General features: G+C 37.5%; 1 protein-coding gene across 4 annotated transcripts in view; it reads left to right on the top strand.

The window, feature by feature from the left end:
* LOC109081823 (protein phosphatase 1 regulatory subunit 12B) overlaps positions 1–25685 on the top strand; it is a 45867-nt gene that overhangs the window by 17979 nt on the left and 2203 nt on the right. The window contains exons 6-11 of one of the 4 annotated variants that reach the window (XM_042750062.1): positions 11466–11482; positions 11600–11735; positions 12076–12180; positions 12348–12398; positions 18594–18644; positions 20614–20684. In XM_042750062.1, coding sequence (XP_042605996.1) covers positions 11466–11482; positions 11600–11735; positions 12076–12180; positions 12348–12398; positions 18594–18644; positions 20614–20646 — 393 coding nt within the window. In that variant the 3' untranslated portion in view covers positions 20647–20684. Of the gene's footprint in view, positions 1–11465; positions 11483–11599; positions 11736–12075; positions 12181–12347; positions 12399–18593; positions 18645–20610; positions 20685–25685 lie in introns of all 4 variants that reach the window. The other 3 variants (XM_042750061.1, XM_042750060.1, XM_042750059.1) reach the window with 3 other exon arrangements.

The following is a 25685-nucleotide window of genomic DNA, read 5'->3' as shown; positions in this document are numbered from 1 at the left end:
AACAGCAATCAAACATGTTACTCACTTTAATAGTGATGCATGGCAAAAAAAAATATCAAATTGTGATTTTTTCCTGATAAATTTGCGATTGCGGTGTTACAAATGCAATTACAAAAAATACCGGCTTGCTGTGCTTGTTTATTAGGCTGTGCAATTTAACCGAAATTTTGTTATTATATATTTATATGACTATAAAATAATAATACATGAATAAAAATATAAAAATACTGAATAAAACAATATATATATATATATATATATATATATATATATATATATATATATATATATATATATATATATATATATATATATACTGTATATATATATATATATATAAATTCTACCTACCGCTTAGAGATGCTGAAAACATTAGACAATGAGCAGCTCACGTGTAAATGAACACAGTCATAAATAAATATATGCACTTGCGATGAAGCATTTGGTCATGCTATTGATACTGGAAAAGCAACACTATATTTAAAGATAAACGACTGTCACATTACTGCAAAGTTTACCATCTACTTTTACATAGTTACTTCCCAGCACTGGTCTGCACAATGTTACAGAGGTTTAATGTTTAGTGATGGTAACGGCAGGCTCGCCACATAATAGGACAAGATTAGCTGAAGAAAACGCTCATGACGTTTTATGTTTCCTCTAATCATAACATGCTTTTTTTCCCATCAACAAAGCTGCACATGTTGAAGTTTCCATGACGAGTGGAGGCAGAGCGCGTGAGGTCTCCTTGGGAGCGAAAGTTAAAGAGAGCGAAAGAATAAACATATGTTTTGTTTTTAGTGCTCTTCTAATCCATGTTTATGAAGGACTTTTTATCCCAAACAACAGAACACAGGGTAATAAACAGACAAACACATCTGACTGGGCGTGTGAAAACTATTTTTAAAGGGGTCGTTAATATAAAAATAATGTAAAGTCTTTTATCACTTGCTAACACTCATGTCAATCCAAAACTGTATGACTTCATCTTACCTGCAACATAAAATGTGATTTTTAAATCCTGTCCACTTTGTCAATATAATTAAAGTGAATGAGGACTGGAGCTGCTCCAGAAACTCCCAATATGACCAAAAAACAACAAAAGTAACATAAAAGTGGTTTATGGAACTATACTGTACACTGTAATATACAGGTGCATCTCAATAAATTAGAATGTCGTGGAAAAGTTAATTTATTTCAGTAATTCAACTCAAATCGTGAAACTCGTGTATTAAATAAATTCAGTGCACACAGACTGAAGTAGTTTGAGTCTTTGGTTCTTTTAATTGTGATGATTTTGGCTAACATTTAACAAAAAAACACCAATTCACTCTCTCAACAAATTATAATATGGTGACATGCCAATCAACTAATCAACTCAAAACACCTGCAAAGGTTTCCTGAGCCTTCAAAATGGTCTCTCAGTTTTGTTTCACTAGGCTACACAATCATGGGGAAGACTGCTGATCTGACAGTTGTCCAGAAGACAATCATTGACACCCTTCACAAGGAGGGTAAGCCACAAACATACATTGCCAAAGAAGCTGGCTGTTCACAGAGTGCTGTATCCAAGCATGATAACAGACAGTTGAGTGGAAGGAAAAAGTGTGGAAGAAAAAGATGCACAACCAACCGAGAGAACCGCAGCCTTATGAGAATTGTCAAGCAAAATCGATTTAAGAATTTGAGTGAACTTCACAAGGAATGCACTGAGTCTGGGGTCAAGGCATCAAGAGCCACCACACAAAGACATGTCAAGGAATTTGGCTACAGTTGTCGTATTCCTCTTGTTAAGGCACTCGTGAGGCGTCTTACCTGGGCTAAGGGCAAGAAGAACTGGACTGTTGCCCAGTGGTCCAGAGCCCTCTTTTCAGATGAGAACAAGTTTTGTATTTCATTTGGAAAAACAAGGTCCTAGAGTCTGGAGGAAGGGTGGAGACGCTCATAGCCCAAGTTTCTTGAAGTCCAGTGTTAAGTTTCCAGAGTCTGTGATGATTTGGGTGCAATGTCATCTGCTGGTGTGGGTCCATTGTGTTTTTTGAAAACCAAAGTTACTGCACCCGTTTACCAATAAATTTTGGAGCACTTCATGCTTCCTTCTGCTGACCAGCTTTTTGAAGATGCAGATTTCATTTTCCAGCAGGATTTGGCACCTGCCCACACTGCCAAAAGCACCAAAAGTTGGTTAAATGACCATGGTGTTGGTGTGCTTGACTGGCCAGCAAACTCACCAGACCTGAAGCCCAGAGAGAATCTACGGAGTATTGTCAAGAGGAAAATGAAAAACAAGAGACCCAAAAATGCAGATGAGCTGAAGGCCACTGTCAAAGAAACCTGGGCTTCCATACCACCTCAGCAGTGCCACAAACTGATCACCTCCATGCCACTCCGAATTGAGGCAGTAATTAAAGCAAAAGGAGCCCAAGTATTGAGTACATGTACAGTAAATGAACATACTTTCCAGAAGGCCAACAATTCACTAAATTTATTTATTTATTTATTTATTTATTTATTTTTTAATTGGTCTTATGAAGTATTCTAATTTGTTGAGAGAGTGAATTGGTGGGTTTTTGTTAAATTTGAGCCAAAATCATCACAATTAAAAGAACCAAAGACTTAAACTACTTCAGTCTGTGTGCACTGAATTTAATTAATACACGAGTCACAATTTGAGTTGAATTACTGAAATAAATGAACTTTTCCACGACATTCTAATTTATTGAGATGCACCTATATATATATATATATATATATATATTATATATATGTGTGTGTGTGTGTGTGTGTGTGTGTGTGTGTGTGTGTGTGTGTGTGAATGATAATAGTAATTTCTGAGTGAAATTTGTTATTACAGTGTATAATTGTACATTGTAAATGCACATTGTTTGTTTTTTTATTTATCAATATGGCTAAATAATAATATTAATAATAATAATAATAAAAATAATATTTTATTATTAAATATAAAATACAAATATAAAAATTACTAAACAAATAAAACATTTTAATATCATCATTGTAATATTTAACTGTAAAATACAATAAAATTGCTTTTTATTTTATTTTTAAAAGCGCTTCTCGTTACAAAGTAGAAAGCCTTTTCAGTCTTTGCACTACAATATTTCTTATTTGATTCAATGTGATGCTTGCTATTTCTGAGTGTAAATTGTTTCCAAGTAAATCCTACACAGTATTCTGAAGTCATATGGGCATTTGAATATGAAATCATAAGATTAATTGATTTAAACTGTCATTGTTCACTGAAAATAGAAATCTTTCCCTGTTCTTTTCTGTGTATTTATGAGAGTTCATAAACAAAATGAGAGTTCATGAAAATACATAAACAAGTCTGATCTGAATTGGTTGATTCAGATCATGAAATCATTCTGAATAAATCATGAATCATTTGAATCCTTTTTTGAAGTTTGATAGATTCTATTCATTGTAATTACATGGCAAAGAGCAACCGGCACACATCAGTGTGAAAGAAAGAAACTCATATGGGTTTGAAACTACATAATGAGTAAATGATTCAGAATTTTCTTTTCTTTTTTGATGAAGTGTTCCTCGATCAGAGCAGATCAGAAGAAACCAGCCCTTATAAAGTAATCAAAACAAATGACTTGATTTGTTTTCTCTTAATATATCTGGCTTATCACCCAAAGAGCGGTGGGAGTGGTGAAGAGAAAGATCTGCAAGGCAGAAAAGTCTTTTTTTGGACTTGTGTTGTAATACTCCTTTTGAGTACGGAAATGCTCACATTTTCCATTTTGCATGCTGGCAGCCGGACTAGCTGGCTCTCAAAGGGGGGGATGAAGTGATGAGGGGAAAGAGAGGATTAAAGTGGTTGCGTATAAATACTTCAGCATGAGCCAGATCCTGTAAATGTTACAGTTTGTGGAGTTATGGGATCAGGGTGAAGCCCACAGCTGCGTGAAGCAGTCTCAGTCTGTTACTTCATAGTGTATATGAGTTATAGAGCTCATATGTGCTAAACGCATGGAGAATTTAGCAGCCCTGCGGTGTTCATGCTGTGACCCGACACAGTTCACATGCCTTTGATGTGCAGTGAAGGTACAGTTGTCCTGCTGCACTGATCCAGCTTTACCCAATCCTCATTCATCCACTGTAAAATAATTGACATAATTGCTCACAGATCTTTAATAGTGAAAAGGACGAGCTCTGCCAGCTCTGCTATAGTCAGGGTGTGAATTCCAGAGGGGTTTGACCCCTCAATTAAGGCTTAAACCCCTAAAGGAAGCCAGTATAAAAGGGCCTTAAAATATGCTAAGAATAAACCAAAGCATGCACATATATTGTTTTGAACCCCACAACTCTTCAGACCAAATAAGAAACAATACTTAATAACCTGGAACAATCAACTCAATTCAATATCACATGATCAAACAGAGGTCTAAAAACATCCAAACAATTAAATTTGCAGCCAAATTAAACATCACATAGTAACATTAAAATTTCCCACCCCGATACACACTGCCAATAATATTAAAAGTATCAAAGTAAAAAATAATATTAATAGTAAGATACAAAAGGTATCACATGAATATAATATAATATAATACAATATAAAATATAATACATATAATATATATATATATATATATATATATATATATTATAGATTATATATATATATATATATATATATATTATATGTTGTGTGTGAGTGTGTGTGTGTGTGTGTGTATAGTACATATTTGTTTACAAAAACATAAAACACACACACACATTTCTGGTGACAAAAACATACAACACAAAATAATATAAATAAATAATGAACATGACAAAACACAATACCTAATAATATATCATACAAAACTAGAGATGGGAAACACAGATTGTGTATATTACCACATTAATATGTTAAACAATATATAAAAAGATAACATTCTCATTACATAAGTAGCAGCATTTCAGTATCATAAAAGTGTACAGTTTACAATTTAGTCCATGTTGACCTGAGCAGGTACCTGAAAGTGCGACAGTAAGTGCTTTCCATTAGCATCAGTATCAAATGAGAAACATTATTTGTCACTTTATTATGTAATTGTGGGGGTTTGATGATGATCACAATGAAACAGTGGGTTAGCGTCTCTTCTCTTCTGCTTGCTTCTATCCCAATTAATCTGATTCAGTGTTATTTTTATATCAGGATGGAATGTGTGCAGCAGCATCAGCACTGCCTTACATGGTTTACTGTGGTGAAAGTGTACGGCCGATTTCTCCTCCTCTCTTTCTTTCTGTACACAGTGAGCTCAGGGCCAGCAGGTGCCAGTGGATAATGATGCCCCCCGAGGGCTTTAAAACTTCTGAATGGCAACAACACAAGTCTGTGCCATGATTTACCCAAAGCAGAAATTGTTCTTGGATCAACACTCCTATTAACCAATAGGATTTGGAGGATAAGTATAGCATTAAGGGAATAGTTCACCCCCCCCCCCCCAAAAAAAAAGAGAATTAGCTGGAAATTTATTCAACCTCCAGCCATCCAAGATGTAAAAGAGTTTGTTTCTTCATGGGAACCGATTTGGAGAAATGTAGCATTATATTATTTGCTCACCAATGGATCCTCAGTGAATGCGTGCCATCAGAATGAGAGTCTAAACATCTGATAAAAACATCACAATAATCCACAAGTAATCCACACCACTCCAGTCCATCAATTAATGTCTTGTGAAACGAGAGTTGTGTGTTTGTAAGAAACAAATCCATCAAGATGTTCCAAAATATGAATCTGCTTAATCCAGTGAAAACGGCCATCCCCTGTTGTCCTCTCACATCAAAATCCATGACATATTTGTTTCCAACTCCAATCAAAAAAACAAACCTTTATATTATTACAGGTTCTGGTCATATAATTAGAATATCATCAAAAAGTTTATTTATTTCACCAATTCCATTCAAAAAGTGAAACTTGTATATTATATTCATTCATTACACACAGACTGATATATTTCAGATGTTTATTTCTTTTAATTTTGCTTATTATAACTGACAACTAAGGAAAATCCCAAATTCAGTATCTCAGAAAATTAGAATATTATTTAAGACCAATACAAAGAAAGGATTTTTAGAAATCTTGGCCAACTTGAAAAGTATGAACATGAAAAGTATGAGCATGTACAGCACTCAATACTTAGTTGGGGCTCCTTTACTGCAGCAATGCGGCGTGGCATGGAGTCGATCAGTCTGTGGCACTGCTCAGGTGTTATGAGAGCCCAGGTTGCTCTGATAGTGGCCTTCAGCTCTTCTGCATTCTTTTCTATGGGGTTACGGTCAGGCGAGTTTGCTGGCCAATTAAGAACAGGGATACCATGGTCCTTAAACCAGGTACTGGTAGCTTTGGCACCGTGTGCAGGTGCCAAGTCCTGCTGGAAAATGAAATCTGCATCTCCATAAAGTTGGTCAGCAGCAGAAAGCATGAAGTGCTCTAAAACTTCCTGGTATACGGCTGTGTTGACTTTGGACCTAAGAAAACACCGTGGACCAACACCAGCAGATGACATGGCACCCCAAACCATCACTGACTGTGGAAACTTTACACTGGACATCAAGCAATGTGGATTGTATGCCTCTCCTCTCTTCCTCCAGACTCTGGGACCCTGATTTCCAAAGGAAATGCAAAATTGACTTTCATCAGAGAACATAACTTTGGACCACTCAGCAGCAGTACAGTCCTTTTTGTCTTTAGCCCAGGCAAGACGCTTCTGACGCTGTCTGTTGTTCAAGAGTGGCTTGACACAAGGAATGCGACAGCTGAAACCTATGTCTTGCATATGTCTGTGCGTAGTGGTTCTTGAAGCACTGACTCCAGCTGCAGTCCACTCTTTGTGTATCTCCCCCACATTTTTGAATGGGTTTTGTTTCACAATCCTCTCCAGGGTGTGGTTATCCCTATTGCTTGTAAACTTTTTTCTACCACATCTTTTCCTTCCCTTCGCCTCTCTATTAATGTGCTTGGACACAGAGCTCTGTGAACAGCCAGCCTCTTTTGCAATGACCTTTTGTGTCTTGCTCTCCTTGTGCAAGGTGTCAATGGTCGTCTTTTGGACAACTGTCAATTCAGCAGTCTTCCCCATGATTGTGTAGCCTACAGAACTAGACTGAGAGACCATTTAAACACTCATATTTTAGCTGGAAGCAAACGTTTGAAGTTTAAAATTCTTAATGATGTATTTTTTCCTTATAAACACAAATTTTCACTTCACAAGATGTTAACTGATGGACTGGAGTGGTGTGGATTTCTTGTGGATTATTGTGATGTTTTTATCAGCTGTTTGGACTCTCATTCTGATGGCACCCATTCACTGCAGAGCATTCATTGATGAGCAAGTGATGTAATGATACCTTTCTCCAAATCAAGAAACAAACTAATCTATATCTTGGATGGTCTGAGGATAAAGTTTTAGCAAATTTGCATTTTTGGGTGAACTGTTATTTTCACTGATTGTAAGTTAAGGTGGTTTATAGTTATTTGATAAGAATGTTCTTCCTGGACTAAGAATATATACCAAACCAAGAAAACTGCGATAACCTCAGATCCCAGAATGACCAGACATGAGAACAAGACCACCAGAACACAGATGCACTAAATACAGACTTCATCTACCCCACATGATGTGGCCACACAGAACTAAACAAGACCACCAGCACACATTGTGAACGTTTCAGAAACTTTTTTGTTGTGGCTACATGTAAACACTTGAATAAGACATCTTGCCTCACTTTTAGAAATCATAATTATTCCCAGTAAAACACAGAGGAGCCACAGATATTACAGCAGTTATTGTAAATCTGTGCTGCAGGTCAAGCTCTGTTTCTCCTCCAGTGTTGCTGGGATGTGGTCAGAGAGCAGGTTCCTGGGGACGCTCTGTATAACCACATAAGGAGAGATGTCTCTGAAATACTGTGTAAACATTCAGATGGGCCTGTCTCTCCAGTGGCCAGGGGCCATGCTCTCATCCCTCTGTTTATTTCTATGTAAAAATACCACAGAATCATGCAGATGCATTTATAGCAGATGCATTTATGATCAGTAAGATACTCTCACTGTCACATATGCTTGTATATGTCATACTGCCTTTAACATCTACGGGCTCTTTTAGGTTGATTTAAAATTAATTCTAAAATCAACCAAAAAGATCACATATTTTAACTTTTTGCTATCTGTAAATATTATGTTATATGCCTTAAATTATTTATTTGATCTACTTTTCATATATTCTGTCTGTTTAAATTTGGTTGTTTTACACTTGTGCCAGAATTTCAGTCTTAAAATATTTTTTTTATATCTATCATAAAGTATATAATATAAAATTTTTAAAGTTTGATCATGTAAAAAAATAAAAAAAATAAACCACTTCAAAATGCATTGTGAAAATAGATTTAATTTCCTGTATGAGCAACAGTTTCAGAAGTAGTGTACTTTATTATCAAAGAGACAATAGTTTCAGAGTTTAAAGGACATACTGTATGAGACAGGTGATTTGATGCATTTATATTCATGCCAATTTTGTCAAATCTTGCAAAAAGAATTAAATATTATTTAGTTGTGTATATTTGTGATATAGTTATTAAATTAGCTTGATATAGGAGTCAGACATTTTATTCCATAAGTATTTAAAATGTAATTTCCATCATCACCATCATTTCCCTCATGGGATGTTGGTAGGCATAATTTGAGATGTTATGTAAACCCTTGTAAAAAAGAAGTACACTTAAGTATACTTTTAAAACAGTGCTTAAAAATACACTTTGAAAGAACATGCTTACAGGGATACTCCACCCCAAAATGAAAATTTTGTCATTAATCACTTACCCCCATGTTGTTCCAAACCCGTAAAAACTTCGTTTGTCTTCGGAACACAATTTAAGATATTTTGGATAAAAACAGTGAGGCTTGAGACTGTCCCATAGACTGCCAAATAAATAACAGTGTCAAGGTCCAGAAAAGTATGAACGCATCATCAGAATAGTCCATCTTCCATCAGTGATTCAACCGTAACGTTATGAAGCGACAGCAATACTTTTTTGTACACAAAGAAAGCGAAAATAACAACTTTATTCAACAATTCCTCTTCTCTGTGTCTCTCCAAATCAGCGTAGCAGGCAACGTACGCTATTCTGTGTCAACACATTAAAATCAGTGCACTTTAAAGCATGACAATAAATAATTTAAATGTAACGACTGAAAATGTACTTTGAAGTAAAACTTTTAATTTTAAATAAATTACAATTTAATTACAAAGTGCACTTTTTTTTGTACAAATGTACTTAAAAAACATAATCATAAAAGTGAACTCTCCTTAAATACACTTGAGTCGCCTGTTATTTCAGTAATATTATCTTAAAGTACAGATTTTTAAAAATATTCTTTTAAGATTTGAAGTGCACATTCAATACAATTTAGCACACTCACTGTAATAAGCGTGACTGTCAGGTAAAGAATAAAACATATTCTCCAGTGATGCACATATATAGTTATAATTACTTTTATAAGCACATGGAAAGCTCTTCTTTTTCTCTGCCAAACTTTGTCCAGCTGTAGTGACTGATTCTGCATGACCTTTTTTGGCGTTGTTCAGACGTCCCCCTCAGACAGTGGACTGTTATTCCTCTCTGATGCATAATCAAGTGTGCTGCCGAGTGCCTAAACAGGATGTGCTGTCTTTAGCAGAGGAACAGAGGGGATTCTTTCTCTGCCTTTCCTTCTCTCTCTTTCTCTCTGGACTGAACGGCCTTAAATCTGAAGCAATGAGAACATATTACCAGACCCGTGTGGAATCTGCACCCGTTGAGCAGCTTGACTGTAGTTTAACTACTTGAAATTACGAGTGGCTTGTAGCTTGCCATCTTTGTTATGGATGTTTCTGCTTGGACTGTCAGACCTTTACACGAGTCATTTACCATCTATGCAGATCCTCAGGATAAAAGGTCATCCAGACAGTGATGGTGGACAGTGATGTATACAAAATGTGACTATGCACAACATGTACCTAAAATGGAAATTAAATGTTCTTTTAGTAGATTTACTGTCTGCAAGATACCCTTCCATAAAAACAACCTGATTTATGTGCTTGTATAAGGAAAATGTAGGAATGTAGTTGCTAGTGGACAAAAATGAGCAACAATTTATTACAAAATTACAAAATGCACAAATCCTCTTGAAATGAGCTGTTTTGCTGTCATTGCTAAATGGAGCGGATTTACTAAAAACACTTTACAACATTTTTATGTAGACACACATATGCACAAGTTTGCAACAACATATCATACTCTTGCTCCAGGAATTTGTATGGCAGACTTCCATTGACAGATTGAGGGGTCTAGAAGACCGTTCCAGCTCACTTATATCACAAGTTCAGTCACACTTACAAACTCTACTGTTTGCACAATAAGGTCATTTAAACATGTTGACATTAAGATGCGATCACTATGATCAGATCAAGAAGATCGAAAAATCACCCAATCAGAAAACAGCTTATTTAGATTTGTCCGCAACCAATAGCTTTTGTATCCAGATTAGTGATCAAGTGGATGCAAACCTTCCCATGAAAAAAGAAGTGTGCTTAATTGTATTGAATGTGCACTTGTAGTGTACTTAATATATAATATTAATGAAATTAAAGACCACTTAAGTGTACTTAAAGTGAGTTCACATTTACTTTGAATATGTTACACTTAAAAACATTTATAAAGGGCACATTGTAACAATGGCAAATTAAAAGTGTTACTTCAAAGTACATCATTATACTTTAATAATTTTTTTGTCATGCTTTAAAGAAGTTCACTTATTTTGATGTGTTGGCTAACATACTAAAGCACATGTAAAGTACTTAACTTTACAGTAAATTTTAACTGTAGTGCATTACATATAAAAATATATTTTAAATGTACTAAATTGCATCTTCATCATTACAAACCTGTAATCACAAACATATTTGAATACATGAAATACAAGTTTCAATAGGAATTGTATTTAAAATATGTTTACTTTACTATTAATGTTTGTCAGTGCATTCAGCAGTACATTTTAACCATATTAGAAAGATTAATTAAGTTAGATATGAAGACATGCTTAAGTCCAAAAAAGCACTCTAAAGTGCATCTAATTGCGTTAGTGTCTGACAACATTACATTCATTTTGTACTTAAATATATCATTTTAAAGTATGTTATTTATGAAAGTACTGCTTTTGTGCATTTATCTTTCACAAGGGTGCATTCACAAGAAAAAAAGAAAGACCTTCATAGTGGCGCTATGAGTAGCATATTCATGTGCTTGTATGGTTTATCAATGAATACCATGGAATACCATGGTACATGTATTTAAAAAAAGTGATACTTTACTTTGTGAATGTAATGTGGTTATCACCTTTATATGTTAAATGACAACTTAAGCACATTTTATCTAACTTAGTTTGTTTTTTTTGTTTTTTTTTTTAGCAAGACCGGGCGTCAAGGTAAGCTGCTCTATTCCTTGTCTAAAAACATTATTTATTGATTTGCTTCTGTTTACTGAAAGATGAATTCATAAAAACTGGTATGATCAACACTTACTTGATGAATGATGTTAAAAGCAGGTCAGACTCTAGTGGTGTGGAGTCTCCGTCAGACAGACTGTCAGCCCGGACCAGCACATACACACGCAGAGAGAACAGACTCGCCTCTCTGAGCAAAACAGAGGACGACTCGGCCAGCAAGGACTATAAGAAGGTCAGGATAACTTTGATTAATAAAATACTTACTGTGTGTTCATTACATTAGATATTCTCTCTCAAATACTATCCCCAGAGACAAGGGTATTTTAAGGGATGGACAATGCATATATATATATATATATATATATATATATATATATATATATATATATATATATATATATAGTACAAATCTAGTTAAATCAAAATACAGTAGTACATACATCTAAATGCCAATGTGTTTATCCAGTGCAGACCATTAGCGGCCTTCTGTTGACCAGCAACAGGAAAGAGGCTCCCAGTGGAGATGCTAAATTAGTCAGATGAACTCAACCCTTGTTTGTTTAATTTATCAGCTGTATGAGGACGCACTGACTGAGAATGAGAAGCTGAAGTCTCGACTGCAGGACAGCAAACAGGAGCTCACCAAAATCCGCTCTCAGCTTGACAGAGTCACACAGGTGAGAAAACACTCCCAACAGATAAGGAGAGAGATTTTCTTTTGCCGGAATCATCCGTATTTTGCTTTGAATATGAATTTACAGTGTTATTTTATCCCCTTTATGGTTTTGTTTCTATGTGCATTTGTTCTCTTTTGCTTATTAATCTTTCTGTGAATGTTTTTCAGAAGCAGGACAGAATATCAGAGAGATCCTCTGTATTTGAATCAGAGAAAAGGGTATATATGTTATCATCATATAATCATTATTAACACTTTCTGAGAAATTTCGATGTGTTTCTCTTCAATGTTGGCTAATGCTGTTCTCATAGTAGCTCATAGTAATTTGTTCCCTATTGAAAGGTAACTCCTGTTGCATCGTCATTGAACACTGCTTGGGGAAACTCCTGTTTACTCTGTTACTGAAGCCTGATTTGTTAACATTTGTGTAGCTGCACAAACCAATGGCACTCGAGCCCGCCAGAAGGGGCAGAGCCAACTGCTACTGTATATAAGTCGGCCCGGAGCGCCATTTCATCAGAATGTTCTCCTTCAGTGATGAGACCATTCTCGAACTCAGGCATCTGAATTGGGCCCTCATGAGATGCCCGTTCAGAATGTTGACTTTGAAGCAGTTCCTCATGCAAATTTGCCCTGAGGACTGGTTTCTGTCTGTGGATCTGAAAGACACTTACTTTCTCATCCAAATAGCACCCCGTCACAAACCGTTTTTGAAATTCACCTTTCATATCTATCAGTATGCAGTGCTACTGTTTAGTCTGTCCCTGGCCCCTCGCACTTTTACGAAGTGCCTAGATGCAGAATGGGTCAGACAGATGGGAATCCCAATATTGAACTACCTCGATGATTGGCTAATACTAGCGACTCAGAATGGCAACTTATCGGTCACAGGCTGTTGTTGCTCAGGAGAAGGGAAATCAGGTCCGAGAACCATACTCGGCCCAGCCAGAATGAGGCTACTAGTAGCAGATCCAACCCCATCACATCAAACCCCATCCAAAACACCTGGGAGCAGAACAATCAGGGGAAAGGTGTACAGACGAAGCCTCGGCCATGGCATCCAGCCCCAGTGGAGCTGGATGAGTCAGAGAGAGAACCAGGGGGGACCATGCAATATCATCTGAGTCACAAACAAGTCCACTTGAGCCTGGCCAAAGACTCTCCTCGGGGTGAGGCAGGAACGGGTGAGCCCACATACACTCACCTAAAGGATTATTAGGAAACAGGATGTCCGCCCCCACATACACTCACCTAAAGGATTATTAGGAACACCATACTAATACTGTGTTTGACCCCCTTTCGCCTTCAGAACTGCCTTAATTCTACATGGCATTGATTCAACAAGGCGCTGAAAGCATTCTTTAGAAATGTTGGCCCATATTGATAGGATAGCATCTTGCAGTTGATGGAGATTTGTGGGATGCACATCTAGGGCACGAAGCTCCCGTTCCACCACATCCCAAAGATGCTCTATTGGGTTGAGATCTGGTGACTGTGGGGGCCATTTTAGTACAGTGAACTCATTGTCATGTTCAATTTTTCAATTTGAAATGATTTGAGCTTTGTGACATGGTGCATTATCCTGCTGGAAGTAGCCATCAGAGGATGGGTACATGGTGGTCATAAAGGGATGGACATGGTCAGAAACATTGCTCAGGTAGGCCGTGGCATTTAAACGATGCTCAATTTTCACTAAGGGGCCTAAAGTGTGCCAAGAAAACATCCCCCACACCATTACACCACCACCACCAGCCTGCACAGTGGTAACAAGGCATGATGGATCCATGTTCTCAATAATGGATCCCCATTTTTCCAAGTCTTCAACTCTTCAAATTTTGGTGAGCTTGTGCAAATTGTAGCCTCTTTTTTTTCCTATTTGTAGTGGAGATGAGTGGTACCCGGTGGGGTCTTCTGCTGTTGTAGCCCATCAGCCTCAAGATTGTGCATGTTGTGGCTTCACAAATGCTTTGCTGCATACCTCGGTTGTAACGAGTGGTTATTTCAGTCAAAGTTTGCTCTTCTATCAGCTTGAATCAGGCGGCCCATTCTCCTCTGACCTCTAGCATCAACAAGATATTTTCGCCCACAGGACTGCCGCATACTGGATGTTTTCCCTTTTCACACCATTCTTTGTAAACCCTAGAAATGGTTGCCCGTCTGGCACCAACAAACCTTTCTTTCCCATTCTGACATTCCCCTCTGGAGTCGATTAACGTGTATACGCGTTTTGGGGTATTTTTCTCCTGATAACCCCGAAAAGAACTTAAATTACACTTTCAGTTTTGATCGTACAGATAAGTGCAATATATCAACGAATCTGTAAATGGTCTACTTTTTTTTGTATACAGACATAATAACAACAAAACTTTGTGCACTTATAAATAAAGATAACAAACAAGGAGTGCTGTCTGCAGCCTTTGTCTGCGCTGATCTTCAGATACAAATGCGTCATTAAAATGAACTGTAACTCAGTGAATACTCAACACAGAGACATGAGAGAGATATCTATAGAAAGCCTGACATGTCTACTTTTAAACTAAACAATGTCATGCTGAAAACAAATATTCTGTGATAAAGTAATCCATATGAAAACAACGCGATGTCCGTTTTTCACGTCTCCCTTCATTATCTTCTAATGCGACCACGCCCCCCCGCTGAGCGCGCTTTTTGAGATTCAAATGTTTCACTGAAGCGCGCGGCTTTTGAATACGCCCACACAACAAAAGACAACAGCCAGACTGTTCTTCAAGTTTTTATTATTTTACTGTTTGCTTCGCGATGAGAGGAATAAGACATAATTCACCCCAAAAAGATGTGATGTGGTTGAGGATTTGAGATTTGGATTTCCTCAGAAAAAAGAATGAAGCACTTTATTCAACAAGATCATAAACATGAGTAAGTCTCTTTTTATTTATTTATATACTTGTACTAGTTTTCACATAACGTGTAAACATTTTACTAGTTAGACTTTTTCCAAAGACTTTTTCCAAACTATAATTCCTGACTAAATGTATAATCAAGTGAAATATTATGAAGTTTCAATAACAATATACACTATTATACCATTCAAAAGCTTGATGTAAATACTATATAAATGTAACAATAAATGTAACTGTAACAAATGTAACAATCATTGCTGTTCTTTCAATTTTATCCCCCCTAAAAACCTAAAAAAAAATATTCTCAGCTCTTTTCAACATTATGTAATAATAATAATAATAATAATAATAATAATAATAATAATGATGATAACCCCCTAACAATAAATGTTTTTTTGTAGAAAATAAGATTGTTAAAAGGATTTCTGAAGGATTGTGTGACTGGAGTAATGGTGCAAAAAATTCAGTTTGAAAGTCAGCTTTGGGATGTTCCTAATAAACTGTTTAACTGCACTCACAATGCGTCTAATTATTAAATTATGTTGTGGGATAATTAAATATATTCTAAATAAACTACAGACATAAAATTATATACATTTATTTTGTCCTCACATTCTTTCTTGTAACTCATCCCTCTCAGTCACACAGCTGACTGAATGGCTCATTATGCAGCTCATTATGCAGGCCTTTGTCTTCTCAGGTGTGAATTCATGATAGTTGACGCCTACACGCATATGACTTTTACCAACAAAAAGTGTCTTAGAAAATTTAAATCAATATCATTGTTTTCTGTAAGTGAGTAAACAAGATGATTTTCACATCATTTAGAAAAAAAAAACATTCTAGGCTACAAGCTCCAGTTCTCAAAATTCCTGGGAACCATTTTTCTGTATGTGTTTTATTGCCTTATTCAAGTGATTTAACATTTTTCGTTTTTCACTAACCACGCATAACATTTTTTTTTCTCAAAAACACAAATCATGTTCATACATGCTGCTCACATATTATTTATAGCCTAGTTTGTGCTGATTACAGTGAGATTAGACTTTAGCCATTTAGATATTTATAAGAAACTGAAAAAAGCACAAATGTCAGGGCATGACAAAACTTCTCCAGGCCCGAAAAATACCCTTAGACTCCAGAGGGTTAAATCACCTTTGTTTCCCATTCTGACATTCAGTTTGGAGTTCAGGAGATTGTCTTGACCAGGACCACACCCCTAAATGCATTGAAGCAACTGCCATGTGATTGGTTGATTAGATAATTGCATTAATGAGAAATTGAACAGGTGTTCCTAATAATCCTTTAGGTGAGTGTATATAAGAGACCACTGCTGTGTTGTCAGTGCGCACCAACACATAGCGATCTCTTATGCCTGCTGTGTGACCTTGAGCATGCAAAGCGGTTTTCCCCTCGGGGAGAACCCCTTGGTCTTAAGCCACCACTGTAGGGGTCTCATGTACAGCAGGCAAAATTAACCACGTTGGACGCAGCTGCCATCAGACCCAGCAGTCTGGAACTGCTTGACAGTGAGTGACCGGCCTACACTCACTCTCACGACTGCGATGAGGATCCACTCAATCCGAGCAGGAGACATACGTGCCTGCATCGTGGTTGACTCCCACACCACGACCAGATTAGTGGTTCTCTGTACTTGAGAAAGCACACTTTTCTCTGCGTTAAGTCTCTTTCACATCTCTTTCATGTGAGCGAGAACGACATCTTGATGTTAAACCGCCATCCGCACTGATTGAGCTAATATCAACAAATCGTCAATGTGGTTGAGTCGCGAAAGTGTGGGGTGAGAGTGCAAGGCCAAAAGAAGCACCGCAAGCAAGCTTCAGGAACTTCAGGAACTTCCTATGATGAAAAAGGATGGAGTGTGCATCTTTTAGATCGATTGTGGCATACCAGTCCTCAGACTTGATGACTTGACGAGTGTGCAAGCATGCTGAACTTCAGTCCCCTGACTGAACAGTTCAAAAGATTCAGATCTAAAATAGGACGCAACACTTTATCCTTCCTTGGAACACCGGCAGGGTTGGCAGACTGATCTCCTAAGGGGGAATGAGGAGAGACGGGCACCGTTTAATGCGGTGTACACCGCTCTTCCCCAGAGGGGCCTGCCTTCTGAGGTCCTAAGCCACAGCATCAGCACTCTCATAGATGAAGTCTCCTATTGAAAACGATGGCCCTCAGACCCACGTCGTCTTCTAGGAAGACTAGACCAGAGCCTGCTCGGGGCAGGACCCAATGAAGCATGCTTGGCAGGGACTCCACAACACCAGGTGACATACTAAGGGAACCAGTCTCACGAGACTGGCCTCTTGTGCACTTAGAGCGGCTAGCTCGGTGCCATGAAGCAGCGAACCGGCAGGGGATGGCCATACTAGCTGCTCTAGAGACCTCCGTGGAGGTCGCAAGCCTCTTAGCACCGCTACGTTTCCGGGCGGTAACTGAGAGAAGCGCTCGCTGGAGACCGCTGCGCCCTGGAAAACTGGCAGAGTTGGCAGATCGATCTCCTGAGGACACTGAGGAAGGATGGGCACCGTGTAATGCGTTGTACACCGCTCTTTCCCAGAGGGAGCTGTCCCTCAGAAGTCCTATAGGCCTTAGACGTCAGGACGTTTTAGACAAAGGCTATCTAGCTAGAATGATGGTCCGCAGAACCGCCTTCCGCTAGAAACCTTCGGTCTGGGAGTGCCACTCTGACTCTAGACTGCGGAGTAAGAGAAGTGACGCCCCCAGAATAAGGAGCTGGAACAAGGTAGGTTAGGACTGCCTGCACCCAGCAGCCCCTGCTGACCGCCTCAAGCTCCTCAGAGAAAGAGAGGTAAACACGTGCTCTTACTTGAGAAATTTTTATACCAAGAACCCCTGTATATATAACTACTCACAGTCAGATAAATACTTCATTTTATTCCTCAGAATTAAATGCAATCAAACAACCACATGAGTAAACACTGTCTAGTGTGATAAGATTCATATCAAAAATATAAATGATGCTGAATGACAGAAAGCTGACGCCGGTTCCACCTCACGTGCTCTGGTTACTCACATAACCTCGGTTCCCTGAGATAAGGGAACGAGTGTTGCGTAACTGCCCGTGCTATAGTTGCATGCAAATCGATGGCTGTCACTTCAGTCATTGATTCTGATGAAATGGGCCGACTTACATAGCAGGCTCGAGCACCATTGGTTTGTGGAACTACACAAACGTTAACAAATCAGGCTTCAGTAACAGAGTAAACAGGAGTTTCCCCAAACAGTCGTCAATGACAGCGCAACACTCGTTCCCTTATCTCAGGGAACTGAGGTTACATGAGTAACCGGAGCATTTCCAAACTGTTTTAATTTTTTTATTATCTTGATTTCAGTAATTTAAAATTTTAATTTAATTGTTACATTTGGGTAAATATTAAAAATATGAATTATTTAAATAAAAAATATAAATATAAAAATTGTTTTTTTTATATAGATTATTTTTTTTAAAAACTTGATTTTTTTATATATTTTTTTTTCTGTGCTTGTGTAGGAAAAAGAAGCTTTGGAGAAGAGGGTTTCAAACATGGAAGAAGAATTAAAGGTAAAAGGAAGAAAATTTTTTTTTTGTGTGTGTTTGTGACTTATGGAAGCATGTTCAAAGATGCTAACTTCAAAATTTATTTTGTTTGACAGTTTGTTTGAACTGACTGTTAAAAATGTTAAATTACAAGATTTTAACAGCTAGTGTAACTACCATGCCTCTTTTGACCCATGTTAGTCAATCTCAGACACCACAATGCTTGCTACTGGCCCACTACTCTCGGCTCTGTAGCGAATCACAGCTGCAGCAGTACATGGTGACCTAGTTCCAGCTACGCCAGTGCTGGACTGAATCCAGCACAGAGACACGGCACGGCTTTTGTTCAGCATTCCAGCAGTAATTGCACATAGCTGGCATTTTGAGGGGCCAAGAAGAGCATGGTGCCAAATATATGAAAGGCCAAATCAGTGTGAGGGAGATGAGATATCTGTGGCTGCTGTAGTCTGCCAGGCTCAGTTGGATAACTGATCCATGTTGCAATTAAGGTAACATGGATTCTGGGGTGTTTTGATTCAAATTAGTTAAAAGTTGATTAGATTAGATTCAAGATATGCAGATGACATTGTCATTTATACTGCAAATATAAAAACAGCTTTACCTTCAGAATACCATGGAGGTAATAAAATACACTTTTAAAAAATAAAGGTTCCAATAAGCGGTTTTCACAATGATGTCATAGAAGAACCATTTTGGTTTCTAAAATAATTTTTCAGTGGACAGTTCTTTAAGCAGTGTTTACCAATACTGGTCCTGGAGAACCCCCAACACTGAATGCTTTTGGTGTCTCTCTTATCTGACACACACACATCTGAGGTCTTGAAGTCTTCACTAATGAGCTGATGAGTTGAATCAGGCATGTTTGAATAGGGAGACATCTAAAATGTGCAGTGTTGGGGGTTCTCCAGGACATTATTACCTGCAATCCAGAGCCTCAGTCAAATGGTCCTGAGAGGTGTTTGGTTCACATACGAATCATTCTTTTCAAATGATTCTTTTTAGTGAACTAGTTGAACCAGTACACAAAATCAGACAGAACTGTGTATAACAGTGTGTGGCTCTGTATGTTACTCAGTCAAAACTCATTATCAGACATTCCTGACAGTCACTCCGACCCGACATGATCCAACTACCAGCGTATATGATCCTACAGTATGATGCCGTTTTTTGCCAACCCATTGTTACGAAACAGTGGATGCAGTGTGTGTGTTTGTTTGTTCCCTTCATTTTGGTGATGAATGTATTATAAACAAGGACCAGTTCGACGCTGGATTTGCACATCATTTGATACTGAAAGATGGAGTGGTCCCAGTGAAAAAAGATCCCAGTCATTTTTCGGAACCCCATGCGTTTTGTTGTTAATCGGCGTGCAAGTGTTTGCGACTCTTTATCTCCACCCACAGCACACCTCCAGAAGCTTGGCTGTTTTCAGAAAGAATTGTAAATCTGTATCTTTCTTTTATTAATATGATAAAACTAAAGACTCTATGGAGATATCAAGGATGCAGTACTACTCTATAGGTACTCAAGGTTAACATGAGATTGGGCAAAACTCTATGTCCCCTTTAATACATCGTCAAGAGCCATAAGTATTACTTTTGTGTTGCCTGATATGCTTATGCTTCACTCTCAAAGTGACGGTAGCCATTGACTGCAAAATTGCTGCAAATTTTCTTTTTTGTGTGAACTATCCCTATCACTAAGAACCGTTTGTGTGAAGAGCCTAAACAACCTTTGTCCACTATAAAGAACCTTATTTTTTCAATGGAACAGTTCCATAAATGTTAAAGATTCTTGATGTAACTATTAATACCATTAAAAGAACCTTTATTTTTAACAGTGTATATTTATGCAGCTTTTCAAACACAGATTGGTAGGTCCAACTGACTCTCACTTCATCGAGCTCATAAGCATAAGAAAATGAGAAGCACTTATGTTTGTTTGATTAGTGATGTCACTGTTGCCCCAGCAGACGCCCTCAGTGAGGTTTCGGTACCAGCCCTGAGTTCATCCTCAGCTGGACTGGGTGAAAGGGGGCAGATGGTGAGTGGTTTTGCCCCACGTGTGGTTGCTTGCTCACAGACACCTAAACACACCCATTACTACATGGTGTGAGTCATGTAGATCACTCTTAGTCACAGATTTGTATCCATACATTTTTTTTCTCTGTAATGCTCTCGAAATAACTCTTACTGTAATTCCTTAACAGCAGGCTTACTGTCCTATGAAGACAACAGTGAGCACTGTATGAAAAACCGCTACTCATTGTGACCAAATAATATAATGACAATCCCAGAATGCATTGGCTGAATCAAGCGTAATATTGATTAGAAATGCTGTGTTAATGCCATGACATAATTACTAGATGACAATCCAGGGCATCCTGCTCTGAGCTGTTCTCCTCAGACTCTGAATTATGCATCTGTATGGTACACTATTAATGCAAAAATGAATCTGTGTAATTTGAGTAGTCAATAGACAAAGCCACAGAAGAATGCTGGAAGGATGATATGTTTTTGTAGGCCAAAATCTGGAAATAAATTTGAATTTTAAAACTTTTGGTTCCATCTTCCAAAAAAGCCAATGGGCTTTTGATTAAATGCCTGAAATAAGGTCTCTGATTCACACAAGCTCTAGATATTTTCATGTTTTATTCTGTGACATAAAATATATCAGTAATACATCAAAATGTGGTTGCTAACAAATGGCTAAATGAGATTACATAGCCTATGTTTAGCTTTTGAATTCTGGTGATTGTATTTCAAAATTCATTATTATTATTATTCATAAAAGTTGTGTTCAATTGTAAATATTATCTTGAAAAATAAAACAAGTAAAAGTCACAAACTTTTGTAGGTCACAGAGCTAATTTTCTGCAATAAACCAAAAGCCAAATGGAAAGCACTCTATGCAATCTAATGCCTTATTAATAAACGTATAGTTTGTTGAGAGGGACATTAGAAGCAACATGCTAAGGGCAAACTCTGTCCGCATAAACTGTGATGAATTAAATACTGTTTTCGGGTCCAAGCCTCGATTCCATTGCAGCTGAGTTGATTGAGTTTTGTCCACAAATTATTTATAGCACATTATTAAGAACTCACAATATCAGTTTCTGTGCAAGGTTTTAACATCCATAAAAAAAAAAATGTATCACTCTCTGGCCAACTATGATTTCACTGTCAAGACAAAGGTTAGGATTATAATTTTTCCAGTATATTATAGCACACCATAAATGTATATTAGCACCATTTGCTGTTTGCTTTTGAGATCTGAAGGAGCATTTGGATCTGGAAACAGTGACGTGTAACATCAAACTTAACAAGCGGATTGGAATCAGTTGTTTGCTAGTCATGTCTTGCTGCCTATGTAGAGTGTTTCACATGGCTGTTTTTGAAGGATGTTGCTTTAGGTTAGATAGCAGGTTATGAAGCATAGGCTACTGAGTAAGGAATGGCTCAGCAGAAAGAGACGAGAGCCTCAGCACCATTTAGAAGCCATGTTGTGACAAACAGAGTCATGACTTGAAGCACAACAGCACTTGTACTGGTTATCTGTGCTGGCCGTTATGACATGCCAACCTCCGTTTATCAAAGCAGTGCGTCATTTCATAGAGTTAACCATTTAAATATGACTACAGATGCTCTTTGTAGAGACAAAAAAATGAATCATGAAAGAGCTCTCAACAGATGCCGGATGCCTTGCAGTTCTCTGTTGGTTTTTCATGCATTGGAGAAACTCAATGGCCTGGTCCCAAATCCATAAGCTGTGAAACCATGTTTGGAAATGGTGTCAAACCTCAGGGTTTCTCCACATGCTGGTTCAGGAAGTTTCTGAGGTTGACCACAGATGCCTCACGCTGCTCATTAATCTCTTCACTGCACAATGTGGCTTTTATGAAAGAAAATAGTGGTGATTACTACTTTTTAAAAGTCCTCCAATAAAAAGCTTGACTTTATTTGAAGTAAGTGGTCATGAAGATGTTTGCAAGCCTGTACTCCTCATCCTTTTTGTGAATGACTACAGTTGCATGTGCTGTGTGTCAGTGAGTTCATCAAACACAAATTTCTGTTCTCATCTGATCATCTTTGCATGCTTATATTTCTGTTTCCGTTATAAAGTCAACATGAAACTCATTTTATTTGTAATATGACATTTAATTGTGCCCACTGCTCCGAGTGTGTATTCACTGTGTGTGTGTGTGTGTGTTCACTGCTGTGTGTGTGCACTTTGGATGGGTTAAATGAAGAGCACGAATTCTGAGTGTGGGTCACCATACTTGGCTGTAAGGCACGTCACTGTCTTTGTCATATAACCCAGATTGCATGTCTGATGGCAGATGGAGTATTCTGACGACGACTTTCATACCTTAAGAGTGAAACATGATTTATATTCTAATGCATTTAACAAAATATTTGTTTCCTATTCGAATGTCCTTAAGAAAGATATAGGACCAGACTTGATTTTATTTAATGGAAATTGATTGATTGATCAAAAGTCAACTTGGAATTTTTGTAGAATGCAAGATGCCAGTATGTTAGATTTATTGCACAATTAAAGCGGGTAGAGAAAGACTGACTGAAACCGACTGACTCATTCAAAAGTAGTAATATTACATAGCTACATTATTATATGCAAAATTCAAGTGTTCATTAAAAAAAGATTGGTAAAATATATCCTTGGATGTCCTTAGACCACTGGACCCTTTTATTAAACCACTTTGTCAGATTTAATGCACCCCTTACAGGTGGTAGAGAAATTCTGACATGGCATATTCAGCTTTAACAGAGTTTAATTCAAGCAGAATTAACGATATGGATAATTAAAGTCAATTGATAATGATAATTAAAATCATTGCATTATACAAATGGGAGATTCTTGCATTGATTAGTAACTAACATATAAGTAGCTGGATTGTCATTAGTTTAAGGGATAGTTCACCCAAACAATGAACTCTGTTCTCATGATGGTCCAAACCTGTATGCATTTCTTTCTTCTTCAGAACACAACAAAGATATTTTTTTGATAAAAAAAAAATTACCCCATGATTTACTCACCCTCAAGGCATGCTACAGTAGGTGTATAGGACAATCAGAGTTATATTAAAAAATGACCTGGCTTCTGAAGTGAAGCAATGTATTTGTGTAAATAAAAATCCATATTTAAAACTTCATAAACTGTAATCTCTAGCCCAGGAGTGCCCAAACTCGGTCCCGGAGGGCTGGTGTTCTGCAGAGTTTAGCTCCAACCCTAATCAAACACACCTGAACCAGCTAATCAGGCTCTTTCTAGGCATGCTAGAAACTTCCCAGCAGGTGTGTTGAGGCAAGTTGGAACTAAACCCTCCAGGATGGAGTTTGGGCATCCCTGCTCTAGCCAGTAACTATCATACACATACGTTCACGAGAGAGCGAGAATATGCTAGTCTCATGAGAACCAAGTTTTGTTTACAGCAAAGGAAAACCAGTCTCCAACATCGATTTGCCTTTATTAACCCCCGGAGCCATGTGGAGCACTTTTTATGATGGATGGATGCACGTTTTTGGGCATCAAAATCTCAACCACCATTCACTGCTATTATAAAGCTTGGAAGAGCCAGGACATTTTTAATGTAACTCCGACTGTATTTGTCTGAAAGAAGAAAGTCATATACACCTATGGCATCAGGGTGAGTAAATCATGGGGTAATTTTCATTTTTGGTGAACTATCCCTTTAATGGTAATCAAACAGTTTCTGTTCCCATTTACTTCTGTTGTATTTCTTTTATTTTTTGTCCAAAGTCAATAGGAACTTGAACTGTTTGGATACCAACATTCTTTGGAATATGCACTTCTGGGCCACCGTAACATTTGGATGAATAATTATAAAAAACTTTTCTCATGAATAATGTGCAATGATGAATTAGAAACACAATAAGACCAGGAATGTGTAAAAATAAAGTTTGCTTTCATGTTGACTTTGTTTTAAGTAACTCAGACACACTAATGCTGTTCATTTTTGTTCCCAAACCCTCTCTGAAGTTCTCTCACACTCGCTCTCATGATTTCGGGCCTCTCTGTATCTCCAGACCTTTCCCGCTCTGGCTCGGCTACAGGCTCTCCGCAGGGGGAACGCGCGCCTCCTACAGGAGAATAAAGCCATGCTGCGCTCCCTCGCTCGCCTCACTCAGACGGCCTCTCTCCCAGAGACGGACGATCTCTAGTCCTCCTCTCTATCTCTCTCTGTCCCTTCCTCCTTCCTGTTCTCCAATGCACCCTGTAGTCCTCTTCCTCTATCCCACTGCTGTTCACCTCTCAGGCAGGTCTCTCTGTTTCATTCCTTTGTTTTGCATTGGTAAGGCTTTTTCGCTCCTCCTTTCTTTCTCCCTGTTTCTCTCCTGGGTCTGGGGAAGGGTAACCCCTCACATTCCTGCTGCAGGCGGTGGCTTTGAAGATATTTATAGATCTTCCAAACACATGACCAAATGTCTCTATACTTCAGCAGTGTCCAAATCAAATCACAGCCTCTGTAGTGTCACATTCTAGTCTCTGTCAACACATCTGCTCACTGGTTATTAATAACATCACAGACTATTGGATGCCTATATAACACACAGATAGCTATAAAAGTAAGCATAAAAATATATAAATATTTTTAAATTAAATTAAAATGAATAAAATTCAAACATTTACAAAAATAGAATAATGATAGAATATGCAACTGGTTAGACATTACAGAATATTGGATGCTTATATTATAAACAGAAAACAATAAAAGTAAACAAAATATTTTTTAAAAGATGAAACTAAAAATGAATAAAAAATTATAAATATAGAATAATGCCAGGACATGTAACTCACTGGCTATAAATTACATTATAGACTATTGGATGCTTATATCACACATGGATAGCTATAAAAAATAAACAAACAAAATGTAAAAATTAAACTAAAATAGAATAATGGTATAATATGTAACTTACTGGTTACAAACAGATAATAATAAATAATTAAGCATAAAAAAAAAAATTAAACTAAAAATAACAAAATTACAAAAATAATAAT

Source organism: Cyprinus carpio, chromosome B23, assembly GCF_018340385.1.
Source record: "Cyprinus carpio isolate SPL01 chromosome B23, ASM1834038v1, whole genome shotgun sequence".
NCBI lineage: Eukaryota > Metazoa > Chordata > Actinopteri > Cypriniformes > Cyprinidae > Cyprinus > Cyprinus carpio.
This window is presented reverse-complemented; position numbering and strand designations above follow the sequence as displayed.